This window comes from Anopheles gambiae, chromosome 3, assembly GCF_943734735.2.
Source record: "Anopheles gambiae chromosome 3, idAnoGambNW_F1_1, whole genome shotgun sequence".
NCBI lineage: Eukaryota > Metazoa > Arthropoda > Insecta > Diptera > Culicidae > Anopheles > Anopheles gambiae.
In genome coordinates, this window is record NC_064602.1 from 19,782,340 (window position 1) to 19,802,370 (window position 20,031).

General features: G+C 43.5%; 1 protein-coding gene across 2 annotated transcripts in view; it reads right to left on the reverse strand.

Annotated features, from left to right (window-relative positions):
• Positions 1–5,021: 5,021 nt before the first annotated feature.
• The window catches only part of LOC1279837 (frizzled-4), a 40,480-nt gene continuing 25,470 nt past the window's right edge, over positions 5,022–20,031 (reverse strand). For both annotated transcript variants that reach the window (XM_319612.4, XM_061656376.1), the window contains exons 3-4: positions 18,136–18,335; positions 5,022–6,076 (exon numbers count right to left, since the gene is read on the reverse strand). In XM_319612.4, coding sequence (XP_319612.2) covers positions 5,331–6,076; positions 18,136–18,335 — 946 coding nt within the window. In that variant the 3' untranslated portion in view covers positions 5,022–5,330. The remainder of the gene's footprint in view (positions 6,077–18,135; positions 18,336–20,031) is intronic.

Below are 20,031 nucleotides of genomic sequence, written 5' to 3' on the forward strand. Positions count from 1 at the left end.
TTGGCGCCATTGCACAGTGAACGTTTGTTATGAGGTGACAGATGGACAAATATGACCAATTTATTTCATCGAAAATTTCGTTAGTTTATTTCTCAAAATTTGTTGCATACAGAAAGTTAAGAACTTTATTTTGTGACTTAAATTGTTAATCTTTGAGTGTTTTGTGCAATTACACCTAAATTATGAAATTTCTATGAAAAAACAAACCGTGCGATGATTTTGTGTTGCGTATCGTAGCGTCATCTAGCGGCAAACAAAGAAACTAGTTTTTAAAAAATGTGTACGTTGTCCGTTACACAAGTATGACCGCGCGACCACACGAGGTGAAATATCCATTCGATAACACATCTCAGCAACCAGCTGATGTGAAATTCAAACAAATAACGTATACAACATTGCAACAAAATCCATTGAATTACTTCAATATCAAGTACAGGCGGTCCCCGAGTTACACGGTACCTCTTATACGCGGATTCGGAGATACGCGGTTTTCAAAATTTGACAATTCTTTGAGCAAATTGTACTGATTTGACACATCAATTGTAAATTGCCAAATAATTTCCGTTTTGATCGAATGTGAAGAACTATTTCAAAGGGTTTTAAACTGTTATATTCAGTCAGAAGCATATCAAATAATTCATAAAGTTACTAAAACCGCTCCCTACTTGCAAAATTACACGAATATTAGTGATATTTTAGCTGGAAATCACGAGATTCGACTTACGCGGAAATCCGAGATACGCGGTATTTTGCGCCCGTTCGCGGTCCCCATTAACCGTGTATATCGGGGACCGCCTGTAGTTCGTAAATTTTTAGTCAACAGTTAATTATTTCTTCCAATTAGGGAATGATCTGCTTAAGAAGATATTTTTTAAGTGAATTTGGAATGCAGATATTGTACATATCTCCCTAAACTCTTTAGCTGTATCTGTCAGATATTTCACTAGTCAAATAGTTCATTTCACTGTATATTTCACCTCATGTAGCCGTTTGTGTTAAATAGCTGTTTTGCATCTGCAGAAACATACTACCAGCAATTTCGTTACCCAAGCGCCACAGATTAAGCTTAAACGACTGGAAAATTGAATATCCATAGAAAAAAAAACGAAAACTCCACAGCTTCATTGGTTTGATCAATAGATGGCGTATTACAACTCATCATTATATTGCTATCCTTTTCTTGCAATGTGTTTCGACAAGTTTCATCTTATCATGACCTATATAGCCTTCTAACTTTCCGAGCAAAAATCTATTTGAATGGTCGTGTGGTCAGATACGTGGGTATCAACACCAACGACCATTACTCAAATCTCACTTGCTTCAGTGCTGGTGGTATCCATTGGAGTTTAGTATTTAAACAATCGTATCGCCGTTCTAGTTCTAGCGATGCATAACTTCAATGCGAAACCATACAACAGTACAGAGGAAATGATAAAGCTCTCCTCCAAGCGAGGAAGCTCAACTGGTTGGGTATCCCACAAACAGATGGCGCCACCAGCTTTTTTGCTATTTTTAGAATGCATGAGTCGTTTGCCGTCTGCTAAACGAAGTCTTTCTATATTCCGTTTAGGTAGAGTGCTTGAGTCGTTTAGAAGCCGTTTAGTGGTCGTTTAGTGGATTTGTGGCACTTGGGTAGTATTTAAACAATCGTATCGCCGTTCTAGTTCTAGCGATGCATAACTTCAATGCGAAACCATACAACAGTACAGAGGAAATGAGAAAGCTCTCCTCCAAGCGATGAAGCTCAACTGGTTGGGGTATCCCACCAACAGAGAGCGCCATCAGCTTTTTTGCTATTTTTAGAATGAATGAGTCGTTTGCCGTCTGCTAAACGAAGTCTTTCTATATTCCGTTTAGGTAGAAAAATTGAGTCGTTTAGAAGCCGTTTAGTGGTCGTTTAGTGGATTTGTGGCACATGGGTAGGATTTCGCTCGTCGACGCGTGGACCGAAAAAAGAGCGTTACAATGCGTCAATTTTTCTGTTGCGGTGGTTTTTCGGTTTGTCTGGCAGTGGTCTGGGTTCAAACCTAGAATGGACCGTCTCCCCGTAACAAGGATTGACTATCTGGCTGTGTGGTATTGAATTAAGTCTCAAAAGCTTTATAAACCAGCATGTCCGCATAGGACGTTACGCCAAATAAAAGAAGAAGGTAGCGGCCAGAATGAATTAAATAAATAAAATAATGATTGTGAGTCAATTGTTCATTGGCGTGGATGAACCAACCATGATATACGTTTCGTGCTTCAACACATTTGGAATCAGATTGTCCTTATCTTTTAAATAAACATCTATAAAATATTCACCAAAAAAAGGTCATTATATCAAGACAAAAATTCAGGCATTGCCAACCCAACACAGAGGCATTCTTCCTTGAACCTTTTCAACGGTGAATTGCACAGCTTACGTTATTATCTCATACATAATCCTGAAATGGGTATCATCCTGTCTAGATTCAGTGATAAACTGCCTTTGTGATGATCTACAACTAATTTAAAATAAATAGAAACACACACGATTTAATTTTTGATACACTTTTTATTTAACTAGTAAGTTTCTTAAGCCATTTTTTACATACACAAATACATTTCCGTACAAGCTACCAAGCACTTATCCACAAATTAGTTTGATTGCGAACACTACATTGCTAAACGAATGGAGGGGAGGGTATTTTAAACAGGCACAAAGTACAGTATTTGTTTGCACACTCTCTACACCTACAAGCAGCTTTTGATTAACGTTAAATTCAGTACTGTTTTCGACATTTTCCCCCTTTCCGAACTCTCCTACTCAACTGCTGCCTGAGGCACGAGTTCCTGCTAGGAAGACAGCAAGCAGCTGCATTAGAGCTGAAGCATAGCTTAAAACGTAGTACACCGCGAGTGTACTAAAAGCTTATTTTTGTTTTAATACAAAACCGCAAATAAATTCGCAAATGGCACAGGACACCGAGTGGCTGTTGTCCCGTCGGTCGGCACACAGACAGCACGGCATAAGCCTTACACACTACCACGAAACAATCAAGCGAAACAGAAGGATGCTTCAGATTCAAACGCTAATCGCTACTAAATGTACTTCAAATCTCGTTACGAGACGACAACTTTACATGGGCGTTTTTTGTTTGCCCTTTTTCCGCAATTTATCGAAATGAGAAACCTCTGCCCTGTTCCTGTCTGTGATCATACTTCCTGAGTAGTTTACTTTCCGATCTCCACCATAAAATAGAGATCCAATTCCTACACAATCACCCTGGCTTATTGCACTCGCTTGTTAAGATCTCTCTCGCCCTGCTTATTAAGCGTCATCGCAACACCGGATAACCGACTCGTTCCTCTATTTTATGGTGCACTTTTTGTTGATGCTTGCCGATTGCTTCAGCTCATTTTAAGTAAATTTTGTGTTTCAAAAAAAAAAAACTCCCCTCTTATGCTCATAGCCACACATTATCGACGGCTTTACGATATCGAAAATGACCATCGCAAATTGATTTTGCACACTTTGCTTACCCTCTGCCCCGTTTTCCATGCACCCATGTACACACTCACACAACCATACACGCCTTAAGCACACTTTCACACGTTTGCATTTCCTGTTCCTGCGTGCCAAATGCAATCTGTTGTTTTAACACTCTTGGGGTGTGTGTGCGCTTTTTTTGCAATCTCCTTCACTCTTTAGCAGCAATCTGGAGCGGGGAGGGGGCCGTTTTTACGAAACGCTAAACGTTTCCCCCCTCATGCGTGCTGAGAAGCCCAAAAAGAAACCAAAAAATCGAAACCCAAAGAAAAAAAACCCAACGAGCCTGGGCTGTGGCAGCTATAACGGCATCACCACACTTCAGCACCTCGTAAAGAACGGTTTTCACGATCATGTTACCGTCACCGTGGCCGGTGATCGAATTGCTTCCACCAAAAACAAATGGCTTCTCGTTTTTTAATGCGTTTCTTTACCCCCTCCTTTCTCTTCCTTCCACTTTCCTGTCGATGAACAAGCCAAAGTAAAAAGTGCCTCAAACCAGCACACACTCACACATGCCAGATTGCAGATTCTTTTCCATTTTTTGTGTGTGGCGCAAGTGAAGTGCAACTGCACACGTACGTGCAGCACACGAGAGGCATACAGCATAAATTTCCAAACGTTAAAGAGAAGAGGGAGAAAGAAAAAGTGGCCAAACGAAAAGAGAACCAAAACCGATCGTACGTAGCATAAGTGGGGAAAAAATCCAATCAAAAATCGATTGCATTTTTGCAACAGAATCATCATCGCCACCGTCATCATCGTCAACAGCAGCAGCAGTGGAGCAACCACCCCAAACATGCGGGCATAAGGGTTGTTTTTTTTTTAAACAAAAAACAAGACAAAGTGCAACAACAACCGGAACGATCATCAAATGATCGACGATGTAGACGCCGCATTCGGCTAAATTGTTATCGCCTTCACTTGTTTCCAATTTGAGCATCGGGGAAAGCAAACGGGGAAGGTGGAAAGCGTACAGGCCGGGGACGAACACGAAAAACTTGTTTTGCATTTTGCCTGGCGTCGTCATCGTCCGGCGGCGGCCACATTTCCCCCGGGCATCATATTTTGGCGAACCATTAACCGAAACGAGGCGCAGTTGTTTGGTGGAAGATGGCCACATTTTACAACATTCCTTGGTTATAAAACAGGACCCGACCGCAAACAATTAACCCTTAGCTGAGCGGGGAGCCCTAAAAAGTTCGTTTCGTTTCGTTTCTTTTGCCATTTAATTGTGTGTTGTATAAATACCACAAGCGAAACAGGGCGAGCGAAATGCATTTGCATACCTTTAGGGGTTTAAGGAGTGAGATGGGATTTTAAACAAAAAAGCGGAGTAAAACGAGGAGGTGTTACATGATCGTACGGTGTGATCGCTTCCTGACTGACTTTCTCCTCTTTTTTTAAACTCCTCAACTGCTTAACTGCATGCTATTTATCAGCGGACTTAAGAAAAATAACAGACAAAACGGGCAAGCGTTTCTCATTTCGCTAACGAACGCTCCTCTTCTCCACTTGATCGTACGACTTTGCTTTAAGTAATCTACACTTTTTACACTATTTGTTGCTGTTTTAAAGTATCTTGAAGTAGACGTTTTGTTTTGTAAATTCTAAAGTTTCGTTTGCTATGTTTCTTCTCTTTTATACAACTTGAAGTTCCTATGTAGTTATTCGCTTCAACACCCAAAGCGCCACTTCAAGCCCTTCCCGAACGGCGATGGACGTTCTTCTTGCAATAATTTAATAGTTTAACATTAATATCACAACTTGTCGTGCCTGCTGGCACACACCTTCACACTCCCCTCACTCACACGCCCTCTCACAGGACCGTCTCGTTGCCCGTCAGACTGATCGTTTGCGTCGACATCTTGTAGCTGCGCGGCTTCCGGTTAATGTGCGAGTGGGACGGATACTTCCGGGCGTGCCGTACCGAGGGCAGCTTCCCGATCGACACCGCCACGAGCGAGTTCTGCGGACAAACCGTCTGGTAGGAGGCGGTCGAGTAGGTGGACGGTGCGCCGCCCGCAAAGCCACCCAGCTTGGGAAGCCCGCCGACCGGCTGCTTGTACACGGAACCGGCCGAAAGCTTCCCAACGCCACCGCCCCGTCCCCCAACACCCATGCCACCGCCAACGCCACCCCCACCGGTGCCATCACGCCCCCGACACAGACCAACGATCCGTGGCCCGACGGCCCAGGCGGACGCCAGCACGCCGACAAGCAGCTCGATAAAGGCACGCAGCAAAAACGGCCACAGTGGGGCCCGGGAGGGATGGAGAGGTGAGTCGAGGGACGGGTGCGGCAGATGGAGCCAGTTCTCCCGGCAGGCGTACTCGTAGAACATCAGCATGAGCAGGGCCGCACTCGGGACGGCGTAGATGAACAGGAACTTGCCCATCCCGTGTATGTGCACTGGCAGGTTGTGGACGAGCGGTGGGGCGGCCGACCGTTTGCGGAGGTAGGCGGTGAACAGGTAGCCCGACCCGATGACCCAGCTTGAGAGCAGCGGCACGATCACGAACGTTAGCAGCGCTTTGTCGGATTGGTTTCCGATGAAACAGGATCCTGGAATTGGAGAGAAGCAGAGAGAAAGAGGCGTTTATAATAGAGAGTTTAAGACTTTTTAGTAATAAGCAGTAAAACGATGTACTAAGAAGGTTGCAGTGGTTAAGAATCGCATATTGTATAGAAACAACCAACTGGAAAATAAATACATAATGCATGCTTCATCTCCTGTCATCACCCTGCCTAATGGGGTTGAAGTTTTAGTCGTTTTTCACTGCTCCATTCATTTGGGCCGGGCCCCACAACGCCCCGCTGGGTCAGTGATTTAAGCGGGGCTTTTCCACGACCATCGTTCCGCAATCGTAGATTTATATTTTCTTAATTCAGCGCACCGTTTAGCGAAGGAAAATAGGCCGACCCGCTCCTCCCAACGCTCGGGGAAAACTTCACTACCTACCACGGATTGCCGTCGATTAGCGAAGTGAGAGAAAAGTGCCACAGATCCGGTTGCTTCCGCAATGGGAATGGATGGGCACGGCAGCCAGCAAACTCCCCCCAAAAGAAAAAAAAAACGACCTTACCCCGAGTCGGCATGAATTAATTATCCAAACAAAATCAAACAATAAATTACGGAATAATAAATAAACAGCTCAGGTCGCACGGCACGGGGGGTTCGTTGTCTAGCACTAAGCCGCTACGCGGTCTGGAGAGGTTGAAATGCTACATCTTATTCGGATTGGGATGTGTTCGTGAGCGCTGTGGGAGTTGTAAATAAGTTTGTTGATCGTACATGTACGATCGTAGGGAAAGTATAATTTGTGGAGGATAATTTATTTTTCATAAATTTTAAGCTAGGAAATTTGAACTTAAATTAACTGCAAAATAATCTCACAGATGGCGCTATTATTCTGAAATGTACTAAGAAGACAAAATGTCTTCTGGCAATTTTAATCGCTTTTTAACTGGACTTTATCGACCTTTTAGACCTCCTTTTGAGCATCACTCGTAATGACATTCACTCTCGATAGTGTAAAGTGTCGAAACCTGCAATCACGCACGCATATTAGACCCCGTGCTGTGCAGCTATCCGTACAAACCTACGCTCCCACTTGATTAAAAGCGCATAAAATCACCTGTCAGCTCTGCCGATGGCGGCTGATCAAGACCCGTCCGATGCTCGTTAACAACCCAAATGGCGATCTCGTGCTGCTGCATCCCCCTGGTTTGAAGCAAAAGGTTTGGAAATTCTTTTCCATCACTCCCTTGTGCTCTCTCTCTCTCTGCCCTTCCGAGAACGCAAACCAACCGGTATGCGGAAAAGCGTTGGAAATCGTTCCTTCACACATCGACGTAATCGATGGATAACGTGCGTTGCGCGTCTGCGCTGCGCACAGCAACGGGAACGGGCATCAACAGATCATCAACCAAACACACGCACACAAACACACACATACACGTGCGCACATTACACCCGGCGTCGGCCATCGATCTCGATCACTCCCGGGCCAGTGATCAGGGCCGCCAACGCTGCCACTGCCCTTAATTTCATCGCACGCTGTTTATTGTAATTTATTTAAAAGAGAACAAACAACGTAGAAAAACACACACGCGCGCGTAGGCATAGCTCCTCTTAGGCCCTTTTTTGTTAGAGAAAAAAGGGCAACGGAAGCATTCGATGTGGTAAGAGCGCTGAGGGTAAAGCTATAAATTGTGTTATCAACCAGTGGGAAAGAGTTATGGTAGACACGCGTGCATTCGCGGCTGGATGCGTTGCCACATAATGCACAGGCAGGTGCATTCTATCAGCCAAACGTGCGATCGTGATCGATTGCGGGTGTGCTGGAGATTTCGTTTTCGGGGATTTACAGCTGACTAATGGGCCTTTATTTTTGGAGTGGATGTTTCGATATCGATGAACGATCTGAACCGGATTGTTTTATACAGACATCGATCTTCTTGTGAGGTTCCATTTGTACCAGGCTTTCTGGCTTTAGAGATATTCAGTAATAATACATCTTTGTTACTGTTGTGTCCGCACAAAACAAACATGAGAACGGTGGTGTACGGCACAAACAGAATATGTGATTTATTCTACTCTTTGGTATGGATAATACAATAACACGTATATAAATAGAAACGCACACACACACGCAATGCGGGGAGAGGACGACTGGTCCTTCTCGCGCCGCGATCCTCACTGAGGACGTCACAGGATGACAGCTTTGCTGTCAACAGTGAGCCCTCAGGATGAGGCAGCGGTCTGTCCACAACAGTTACTGTACAGGCAAGATGTCTGAACATTTTGAACGATTCAGTGTCCACTGGAGTTCCAATAAAACCCAATCGAGATGCATTCAAACCAAGTCATATCAACTTTCATTAGTTCTTGGACCTCCAAGCCTGACCTCTCAACAGGAAGTGTGCTTAGTAACCGCACGCAACTCTTCACTGAAGTGCATTCACGCAAAAAAGGGTAAAAAGGGTCAACTTCTGAATCGCCAGTCCAGAGTGAAAAATCGCTCCCCTGCAATCGTATAAAAGTGCGTGTGAAACCTAGCACCGACGCGTAACCCGCCCAAGATTCGCACCTTTCATCGTATCGGTCAAATAAAATTAAACGCAATCTTACCCTTCCAAAGAACCGAAGGCAACACAGTGGACGGGAAGTGGAAGAAAATGAAGAAAAAAACTTCCCAAGGAAAGGAATTGGCAAATCTTAACACCAACTTCCAGCAAAACATCATTCCACACAAAGGGGCGCGTCGTACCCGAGGTGAGCGGAAGCGGAGGCGAAAACATTTGAATGCACTTTTGCTTTTGAGTGACGCACGCTTGTGTGTATCGGTGCAACACGGCTACAACACCTGGAATGCACACTTTCAAACGCGACATGGTGTGCCAATCTCCTACCGAAATCCATTTGGCACAACCACAACCAACTTGCTGAGTGGTTAAGCGGAAAGGGAAACGAAACTGTGTATTAGCTTCGTCTCGTGTGGACGGTTATTTGCTTCGGTGGGGAGTGCACTGGGAGAGGAAGGCGGGGAGTTTATTCGCACCATCCAGGTTGAACAGGGAATGTTTGCTCCGGATATGGTGACAATGGAGAGCTATGTGGTGCAGTACCGTTTTGCTGAGATGCTGTTTTGCCTTATGGTTTGCGGGCTCTCACTTTTACAGGCGCTGGGCAGACGCTGTAGGGCTGCAGACTTTGCCCATATGTTGGGTAGGGCAGGTGTGGTTGTGATTTTAGTGCGAACTGTTTAAAATGTGTTGCTAGGAAATGAACACAGAAAACTGCATCTTGCAATCTGATGAAATTGCATATTTATAGTATTTAAATCTTAGTATATAAAAGCGCCAGAAGTTATGCAATTGGCAGTACAAATCATCTCCTTCACGCTTACATGAGAGCTTATTGATGAGAGAATATTGAAAACTGTTTGTTCAAATTCAAAATCAACTGTTTGTTCAGTAACAATCGATGAAATCTATAGACATATTCAACTTTTTCCCAGTCACTCCAATATTATTATATCTCTGAAGTAACAACTTTGAGCTATTTCTTTAAACAAGTTTGAGTTGAATCAGATCTCGTTCTTAAGCAGCGATACATCTACTATAGTGACATTTTATTTTTCTGCTCAGCTTGTTGCATATTCAGCAGCTTGCCTGTTTGCCCGCTGCACTGCACAGAGCCGACTGCAAAACTGCGCCAAAACAACGGAGCATACCATTAAAACAACACAAGCCCTTTGTTCCATCTTGCTTTCTAGACGTTTTCTTTCTATATCCTTCCGTGTTTTGCAATGTTCATTGTGCCTCCAAGTTTACATACTGGGAGCAAAAAAAAAAACAGAAGGCCAGCTTCGTTTCCCAATCAGCCATGATACCATGACCTCCCGATCCATGCCATCGATGGCCTTACATCTCATGTTTACCATTTAAATAAATTACTAGCAAAAATACGGTCCCGCCCGGGACATCCTTTTACAGCGACAGTATTCGAAAGCCAGTAGCGATCGGGAACCGCTAACCTCGCACAGAACCATCGATTTTACCCGTTTAATTGGGAATGCATTCCCTGGTAGCCCTTTTCCCAGGCAGTAGCACCGAGCATGCCACCGAGGCTACAAAAAGACAACGCAAACACAACCAAAGGAACCGCCTGCCCTGCTTCCCCATGCCCTGTTCCCCATGCCATTGCATTTGTTCGAGCGTGTGTGTGTGTCCTCGTTGTGGCCCGGGGTGGTTTATTCCTTCATTTTTGCTCTCCACCAGCAACTAGCGACCAGCGAAACAAACGCAACGCCAAGACAATAGTGCCTATCCCTTTTGCGCGATTGCGGTTGCGCAAACCAAGAACCTTTTCTGGACGGCAGAAAAACAACACTCTTTTCTTCTCCATGCCCGATCAACACACAGCATCGTTGGGGGATAAACACAGAAAAAGGGGGAGCATAACTACGCGAAAGCTCGAGCTCGTCTTGGAGCATAAAGAATGTCCCAAACGTAAGGCTCGCCGTGAGTTTCAATGGATCCATTGTTTTCCTCTCGAGCTCTTTCTTTTGCCTGGTCTCTCTCTCGCTCTGTTTTCGTCTCTTTTGCTTTAATTTTCAAAAGGATATGTTTGGCGGAGATGTGCTGCTTAATGGTAAAAGATTGGGCATGATTTATGCGCCTCGGTCGCATAATTTGTGGCTTTGTTTTATGCTCACACTGGATGCACTCGTGGCGATGTTTGGAAGGGAATGAAGGGAGTAGTGCTTAAACCCTTGCGGGCACAGTTATCACAGTCAACAGCTTCTTGTTATCATGTAGTAGGGTAAATAGCATAGCGGTTTAATAGTGTTATATATTTGTTATAAAATATTAACACTTTAAATAATCTATTAAAGGATATAATGCTGCTTTTTCATTATTCCTTCAATTGAAAACCGATACACCATATTAATATGCCTGAAGATATGCAAAATGCATTTAAAAAGGTACCGTATACTTGGGAATTGAATAAAAAATTTTAAATTTAACAATTTTGCTACCAAGTCATGTATCTTATCACACTGAATAAAAATAAAGCATTGCCATTCGCTCGCTCTAAACAAAACCGGCACACGCTAATCTTTTCGATCATTTTCTTCTTAATTTAAAGCGATCGGACGACACAATGCTCCACTTCCTGTGGTGTGGGGAAGACAATTCATACAACAACAATCGCTCCACTGCAACAAGCATCCTTTAACAAATTCGCTTCTCGGATGTCCCACCGTGCAAGATTGCATGAAACGCAAATGAAAAAAAACGTCCTTCTACAGAGGATCCTTTATCCATTGTCCTCAAAACAACGCCCGAAAATGTCTCTTTTTGTTCTTCTTCACACCATTTTGGATCTCCACGCCTGCGCGTCTTTTGTCGGATACTTCAAACGCTGCGCCAGCACGATCGAACATCGTGCTCAGCCGTTTTGCAGAATTCGGTAACGTTCTCTGAATTAAGTGGTGAAAAATATGGATGATCATATGAAATCAGCTAATGTATTTTTTTATGAAGGAACGCAATCTGGCATTAAACATTTATCAGAAAAAATGCATCCTTTTATGAACAAAATAAAAATGGCATACAAAAACCTTCATAATATCCCGGATATGCAATTCGAGTGCAGACACACACACTGACGATCATACCCGTCAATATGGGGGAGCATTAAAAGCGTGTGAAATTTCACAGTTCAGTAACTGAATGTAACTCGATACGCACTGGATACAGGATTACGAGGTGAGAGAAAAGCTGCATTGTATTCCACCATTGTGCTGCTAGATAGAGGTAGCAAATGGAGGATTTTGAAGGAACACTCTGTTTTACCGCCATCAAATGACAGATCTTGCGCTTATGTTAATAAACGTTAAATTATTTTCATTGAAAAATGATTCTTGATCTTTACTTGTGATGGCAAGATCCAGAACTGGCCAGATTCCAGATACATGATACAACATGATGTCTTAAAAACTCGGAAAAGATGTCCCTACTATTTGATCTATTAAATGTAATAGTCCCCGAATAAATAAAAATAATATTTAAAAATAGGTGTACCTCTACAATTTGATCACTGACCAAACCTAACACTAATTAGTTCCTTTTAGCTACAGCAACAATTAAATTTGATTCCAAACAACCCCATAAAATCGACAACAAACCTTTATCGCACTAAAAAAACCGTGCATACGATGATCGCGGTCCCCGTCCACCCATAAACCACTCGATCATCGAATTACCCCAAGCCAGCGAACAGGCTCATTTCCTCAATTAGCCCCAAAACGTGCCACCAATCGGCTTGCCCCGGGTCGTTAGGCCTCGGTAGCCTAATCGAATGCTATCGACGGTAAATCAATCAGCTCATTGTGCTGCCCTCGCCCTGTTACCCTGTTCGCTACTCCAATTTTAGTGCCACATTCTGCTTTAAAAAAAGTCATCCGAAAAAAACAACATATCTTATCACCATTTCGTTCCGTTCCGGCCAGTGCCACAGTTGCTTGCTGCTGGGAAGTGTACTACCGGCGTGGGTTGTCGTATTGATTTACAACCCACCACCGTCCGTCGTCAGCTCACTCCGAACCCTTCCAAAAGTTGTCCCAATGTGCCGAAAACGGAGGAATTTCAATCGATTGAAAGTGGTCAAACGCACACTCAACCGTGATCGAGCCATTTGGGCCGCGATAAAGCAAAATAGCACCATCAACGCGCGAGCCGAGCGATTAACGCGGGCGATCGGGTAATAAGCTTGTTAGTTATTCTATTTGTATTTTTTATTCCTACACCACTGGGGCTTTATGCAACGGAAATTGCACCGCCATTATCGTCGTTTGGGCAGCGCCTGAATGGCTTTTAAGTTATTAACAAGCAGTTGAATGATTCAATACGCGAATCCCTTCTAATCAGGTAGAATTGTTCCAGTGTGTATGTGTGTGTTTTTTTTTCTTCACTTGTCATTTCATATCAATTCATATCAATCAATTACGGTGGCGTTCTTTTTGTTATCTTCCGCGTTTGCACTGCAGCAATTCCACCCGTCCACTGTCCAGCGCGTATGAGTGATGGCAGTGCTTCCAGCGCGGCGTTCCGTTTGATTGGCCCTAATTAAGCAACCACTTCGAGACGACAGGCTGCCATTTTGCGACCCCTTGCTAGCCCCCGCCCGAAATTGGCGGTAAATGATAAAATAAATACGCACCAACACGATAGAATACTAGCAATACTAAGAAGAAAAAAAACGAACCAACCGAACCACATACAGCCCAGACAAGCTTCCGTTTTGTTTGCCTAGGACCGAGCGTCAGGGGAGCGTGCGCTCTCGCGCGAAGCCAATCAATCAACGCGCGCGCTGTACGCGCAACAACCCGAAGCGCAAAGAGCGCGCAACATCAACACTACACACGGCACATCGATCGCGGCGATCAATCTCTAGTGGGAGGTGCGGGATGCGGCCGGCGATGGGTGCTGTCCGTCTCATCATAACGCGGCCCCTGTCACGGTTGGTTGACACGTGACGGGAACAAGAGGGGTACGGGGAGCCCAAAAAGGGAGGAGGATTTCCCGATAGTACAAGCCGCAAAGAAACAGGAGAAGAAAAAAAACACCGGGACACTTCTACTTTTGATTGGAACGGGCCTAAAACTGGGCTGTGATTTGGAAATGCCCGGTAGTTGTACGGTACCGACACGTTGTTCTTATCAGCTGTGGAAAGGCACTGTCACTGTCACTGTCGCAAACAAGACACTAAGACACTATTGATGATGGTTGATTGATCGGCTTCACAAACTATTGGAGGAAGTCGTTGGGTAAGAAATAAGATTTAAGGGCACATAATGCTCACCAAAAGCAAGACGGTGTGCTATGATGTATTGCTTCAAATTAACGCATCACTCCCGTCGTGTATAGCATGTTTGTCTGGGATCGTCCAAAAACACCCCCTCGTCGTTAGTTCGCTTATGAGGCGTAAAACGAGCGCAGTGCAGCACTCCACCGTTCGTTCTAAAACTGTTTATAATTAGAGCAATTTAATGAGCATAGCTAACGAGAACCGTATCAAGAAGCGGGCAAAAGGGACGACGATCTAGTCTAGTAACGTGCCGGTCGGTTTTGATTAGTTTGCGTAAGAAATCAACGCAGCAACGACATACACGAGCACACATGTCTGGTCTGACATTTCTAATGCACTCTTCTTTCGGGGTGTTGGGGACTGATGTTTCGCTTCCGATTCCAGCTTAATTGACATGTGTTGACAAACGTTCTTCCTCATTATGTCGGCGGCGTGTCCCGGGTTGTAGATGTGAATTAAATCAATCGTCAAAAACTAACCTAAACCTTTGGAGATACATTGGAGCTGCCATTTGTATGACGCGTTTAAATAAAACGCAATTAAAATAGCTTTAATTCAATGAAGAAGGGGAAGTCATACTTGCCGACAGGATCTGAACGAAACAATTTAAAAAAAGCTGTTTTATTTAGCATTCATTTATGGATCGATTCGATCATGATCGACCATAACTGATGGAAATTCAACAGCATCCAACATGTACATGCCCGCATACTTTCTTCTAGTGTATATACAACCGTTGCCATTTCAAATTCTGAATTCGTTTCGTTCTTTTGCGTTCTTGTGCCTGTTGGCTTCCAAACAAGGATTCGTCTCCAAACTTGGTTATGAATTCTGAATTTGGTTCCTTCTTGAATGCTGAAGAAGGATACCTTCTCAGTGCTTGAATTATGATTCTGAGGGCATTGATGGTGTAAAATACATTGCAATACACAACACCAATACCAAGAGTACGCATATAAAATAAAAATCAATTTACACAGCGTTCCAAGCGTTCCATGAAACGATCGACGCACACGATCGACAGTGGTTTGTACGAAAGGGCACACCAAACACCCATAAAACCCCCCCATTGCCCGAGAGGACCCGTTTCCATTGGCCATGGCCTGCTTGAGGCGGGTGATAGTAGCACTCCATGTCCATGCAAGCTCCATTTATGGCCAGGCGGCACGGTCCGGCCTGTCCGCCAAAGAGGCAAAGAGTCGTGATTTTATGTCGCACATTACCGTTCTTGCTGCAGGCATCGGAGCCTGTTAGCAAGCTTTTCTTTTTAGGAGGGGACAAGCATTTCTTGCTTTGGTTTAAAGATATGCAGAGAAACAATGGAACTAGCAACAGCAACGAAAAAAAGAGGAGCACGAAAGGATAGCGAATTTGGTGAGAGTGATCAATCGTTAGGCATTCAATGTCTTCCAGTTTACTGGCGGCCGGAGAGCAGAATCCCATCGACAGCTGCATCCATTGTTTCTTTTTTTTTCACTCGGTGCCGTTGCGAGCAAGGAAAGCGTGCAAGATCGAAAAAATGCTCCATACAGAAGACGAAGAAAACCATAAAAAGAGGTGAAATATGCTTCAACAAAGCGGCAGGCCAGCTCAAGCACCATCATTCATAAGCAAGAACGTTGTTACTGTTCTGCTGGCACGATGCAACGAGCTGCAGTTTGCAACGATGGAGGGAAAGTGCAGGGAAGGAATTGGGAGAAAACCGAAGGAGCAAGGTGATGATCGTGTGCAGCTTTTTTTGTGTGAGTGTGTGTGTGTGTGTGTTTGGAACCTTTTCGCTTCACCTCGTTTGTTGCACACAACAGCGCGAAGGTGTTGAGGCGAAATGCGTTTCCACCCGTTGCACCACTCCACACACACACACACACACACACACACACACACATTCATAATCACGTTAATTCGCTCCTCGTTCCCGGATTGATTTATTTCCTATTATTACAGCCTGTGCACCACGAGGGTTTTGGTGTTGCCTGTACTTCACCTAGAGCAGTACGAACCTTGTTTCGCAGTGGAGCAATATTTTCTTCCAACATTGCGCTTTCTTGCTCGAACAGAAACACATAAATAATACACAACACGTCTAGCCGTGTCTCTGGACGGAGGGGAATGGTATGGGACCCCTTTTGAAGCGGGGGAGCCTGAGCGAATGCGGGTATCCGATGCATCCGATCCTGGTGCATCCGCACAGAAGCGTGGTAATACGATTCGCTCTGCCACCTACCGCGCGTCGGGGACGGGACGGATGGGATGATCTGGCCGGGTACGGGGCTCGGCAACAAACTCGATGAACCGGTTTCAATCGACACCTTCGACTCCCCTGTTCATATCTCTGTGTGTGTGCGTTTTTGCTTGCATTCTTTTGCGATGTTGCAAAAGATGAGTGATTTTTTTTGCTCGCAAGACAAGGCTTCTCTGCTTCGTTGTTTTTGATTCAATATAGAGGCGGCAACATAAACGGCGGCTCCGAACACCGATGACGGTTCCGATGATCGATGACATGTAAAGCATCGATTGTAATTTAGTGGCATTTTTTAATTAGTATGCCAGTACTTCAGTAAACTGAGCCGACAAAGTCTTTGCAAGAGACAAACTGAGGTTGCATTTGTGTTTTTTTTTTTACAATTATTTTGCAAATCTAACGTCAAACGCGTTTCTACAGAACCATAGAAGAAGTATCCTGAGCAGTAAAACTTTGATCCGAATCACAAAATGTCGTAACATATCATTTAAAGTTCATCATTGCGTCACTAAGCTTCTTTAGACTAGCTTCATCTTTAGACATTTTTAGAATATAAAATAAGTTACATATGTCTTGAGTTCAATAGAACGAAAGGTTATGCATGGGATTTGGTAAAAAAAACTCATTATTTACCATTTCTTTGATTTCTTCTACATTAAAATGTAGTAAAATGTGTAAATAACACAAGGACAGGTGCCATCGCTAGCTCGATCTACTTAAGCCTTCAAGTGCCGTTGGTAAACAAAGATGACAAATATTTCGTTAACCGTTTCTCTTCTGCATTCAAGTGCTTATCAACAGAACGAACCGGTAAAGCGCAAGCCTATCATAATATTGAAATAATTGTGCTTTAATTTGCCGACCGTCTGCGGCACTTTTTGATTGGTGCGCTGTTGCGCTAGATACAGTATTTCTTGCTGGCAGAAGCGGGCAGATGCTAAGCGAAAGAGTAAACAGACTAATTACTACCCCCGTAGCTTAATCCTGCTGGTAGTAAAAGAAGAATTGTGCTTTACTTAAAGACCGCCAGATGGAAGCTTCTTCAAACACATATTTTACCTGCGAGTCTGCGGTAGAATTGCACCAATGTTCCCTCGGAGCTGGAAAGATAGTACTACAACAGTACCGAAATGTCATTTGCCCTCTGTCAACAGCGGCTGACATCCAAACACAGCCCGCCGACAAACGATAACCAGCAGAACGTACACACACCGCGTGTGGAGTTGCTGTCAAAAAACTCCCCAAACACCAGAGAGGGACCTACTGTCATCAAACACACGCGATCAGTGGCAGATAAGCAACCACACACACACTCACACACACACCGGGTGACATCTTCACTGCACTCTGGTACGCCTTTTTTATCAAAAGAACAACATTATGCATTGTGAGAAGGTAGCAGCAGAGGCTGATAAGCGAAAACTCGACCCCTTTTAAGGGAAGGTAACTCTGCAGCTCCTACTCCCAACCAGTGTTCGAGGATCAGACCAACAGCGAAGGATGATAAGCGGCCTCTTGTTGGGCATTTTTATGTGGATAGCGTTAAATATGTGTTTTTTTTTCGGTGCAACATTTCGTAAACATTTACTTACTGATAAGCACCTTACCCTTACACACAGAACTCAACCATCCACAGATGTGCGCCGATGGTGCTCGATATCCATTCTCGGGAGGCGAAGGAAAAGAGTACACTGGCTCCAATTATATTACCCAAAAACGTAGGAATTGTTCGTCGCAAGAACAGAACCCGCTCACCGTACGGGAGGTGTCATAAACGGAGGCAATTGTGACTACCAGGAAAAAACAACATAGTTACTGCCCTTTGGAGCGGTCGGCGGGATTTCCAACGAGTCTAACCAACCTACGGATCCGCCACACCGACGCAGGACCGGAAGCGGCATCTCGTTAAGCGAAGTCGTTAAAACAACATACACTCACACAACCTTTTCTGACAAAACAAACATCACGCGACCAAGACGACGGAAACAACGAAAGACTTACCGAAAAGTTCATCTGCGTCGACGAGCCTTGCCACCAGCACGATCACGGTGAGGACCGCCGGTATGCCCCAGGCCGCCAGCTGGAACAGCGTGTCGTGGGACGAGTTCGGCTTTTCCGCGTGCAGATCGGCGGGCGAGGTAAGGTCGGTGCCGAGCAGCCGGCGGACCGATTTGCTCCAACGCAAACAGAGGATCGCCCACCTGCAAGAAAATGGGGGAAGAGAAAGAGAGAGAGGAGAAAAGTAAATGGTTAGTATAGGATAGGACACGCCAAGGAAGGATGGTTTACGATCGTGTGGGAAGACAGTGGTAGTAAAATTAAGTTGGGGACATAATGCTCAATATTACACCTCTCTATGATAATAGCGGAATTCATTTCTTTTTATGTAGATTTATTATTATAGCATTTTAACTTTTATTTACAGATTTGTCAATTCGTTGACTGGAACTGACATGGAACATAAAGGCAATTGCGTTGAGAAATGTATTGAAAAGTATTCAGATAAATCTCATCAGATCATTGATCATAAGAACAGTTAAGATCGTAAATGAACCAACTGTTTAATTGATTAAGGCTGATTATCCTTTATAAAAGCTATAAAAAATATACAAAATTTGCTCCTTGATCACAAATACATATTTATTTATTTATTATAGAGTATCGAGCCTCCATGGCCTACATACACAATTAAAACTAATGTCTTATAAACTATGTGTTCCTAAAATTAGACGTAATGCAATCTCGAATGACGCTAGTACATTTCGGTACACTAAAGGACAGGTCTACAAAATTTGAAAATAAATTAAAATTCTTGGACATTAATAACAACGGATCCCTAGCACAGAAAAGACGATAACGAAAGTCAGTTATTAAAAATTGTCGAGTTCTTAAAGGTCTAGTAGGGACATACAAATTTACATGACTTAGCAATAGAGGTGCATCGATTCTTCCAGTTAATAGTTTGAACATAAAAATTCCTTGGGCAACCATTCTTCTCTTTTCCAAAGTTTCAAGCCCTAACAACTGACACCTCGTATGATAAGCTGGTAGCACGTCGTTATGTCTCCACGGAAGCCGCTTAATAGCTACCCGGGTAAATTTTCGCTGGATCCTCTCAAGCCTCTCAATTCTAGTGACTTGCTCCGGAAACCAAGCAACTGAAGCGTACTCAATCAAAGGACGAACAAGGCAACAGTAAAGTGATTTTAAACAGAGAGGGTCATGAAACATTTTGCTACTTCTAATTATGTGTCCAAGAGTCCTGTTAGCCCTAGCAATTACGTCGTCAAATTGTTTGTCTAAAACAAGTTTCGTGTCTAATATAATGCCTAAGTCCCTAACAGTTTCAGATCGAGGCAATAAAGTGTCAGAAAGAATATAATTAAAACATAATGGAGTTCTCGCACGAGTAAACGAAATGACCGAGCACTTACTAACATTGAGTGACAAACAGTTTAAGGAACACCAAAGGTTAAAAACAGAAAGAAAGCCTTGTAATCGGAGACAGTCAATAGAACTAAAGTGTATATATAGTGTATAGTAAATAAGTCCCTCAATATATATGGCTTTTGAAATATACTCGTCAATATTTAATGCTAATACATTCATTTTTTAAATAATATAATAAAATAAGAGAAAAAAAAAAACAATTTTTTCTCTTTTTAAGACTATAAATAAGTCTTTTGATAATATACATTACACGTAGTATGTTTCAACCTTTAACTTCTTTTATAAATGTCTAAATGTAAGCAAAAATGCATTAAGAATATTTTTAATGTTTTGATCTAAAGCTAATTAGACTCATAAAACGAATTTGATCAATAAAAGAGAAATAGCTTAAACAAAGAATGGCAAAATTACCCATTTATTCATATAATCACATGATCGTATCCCTAA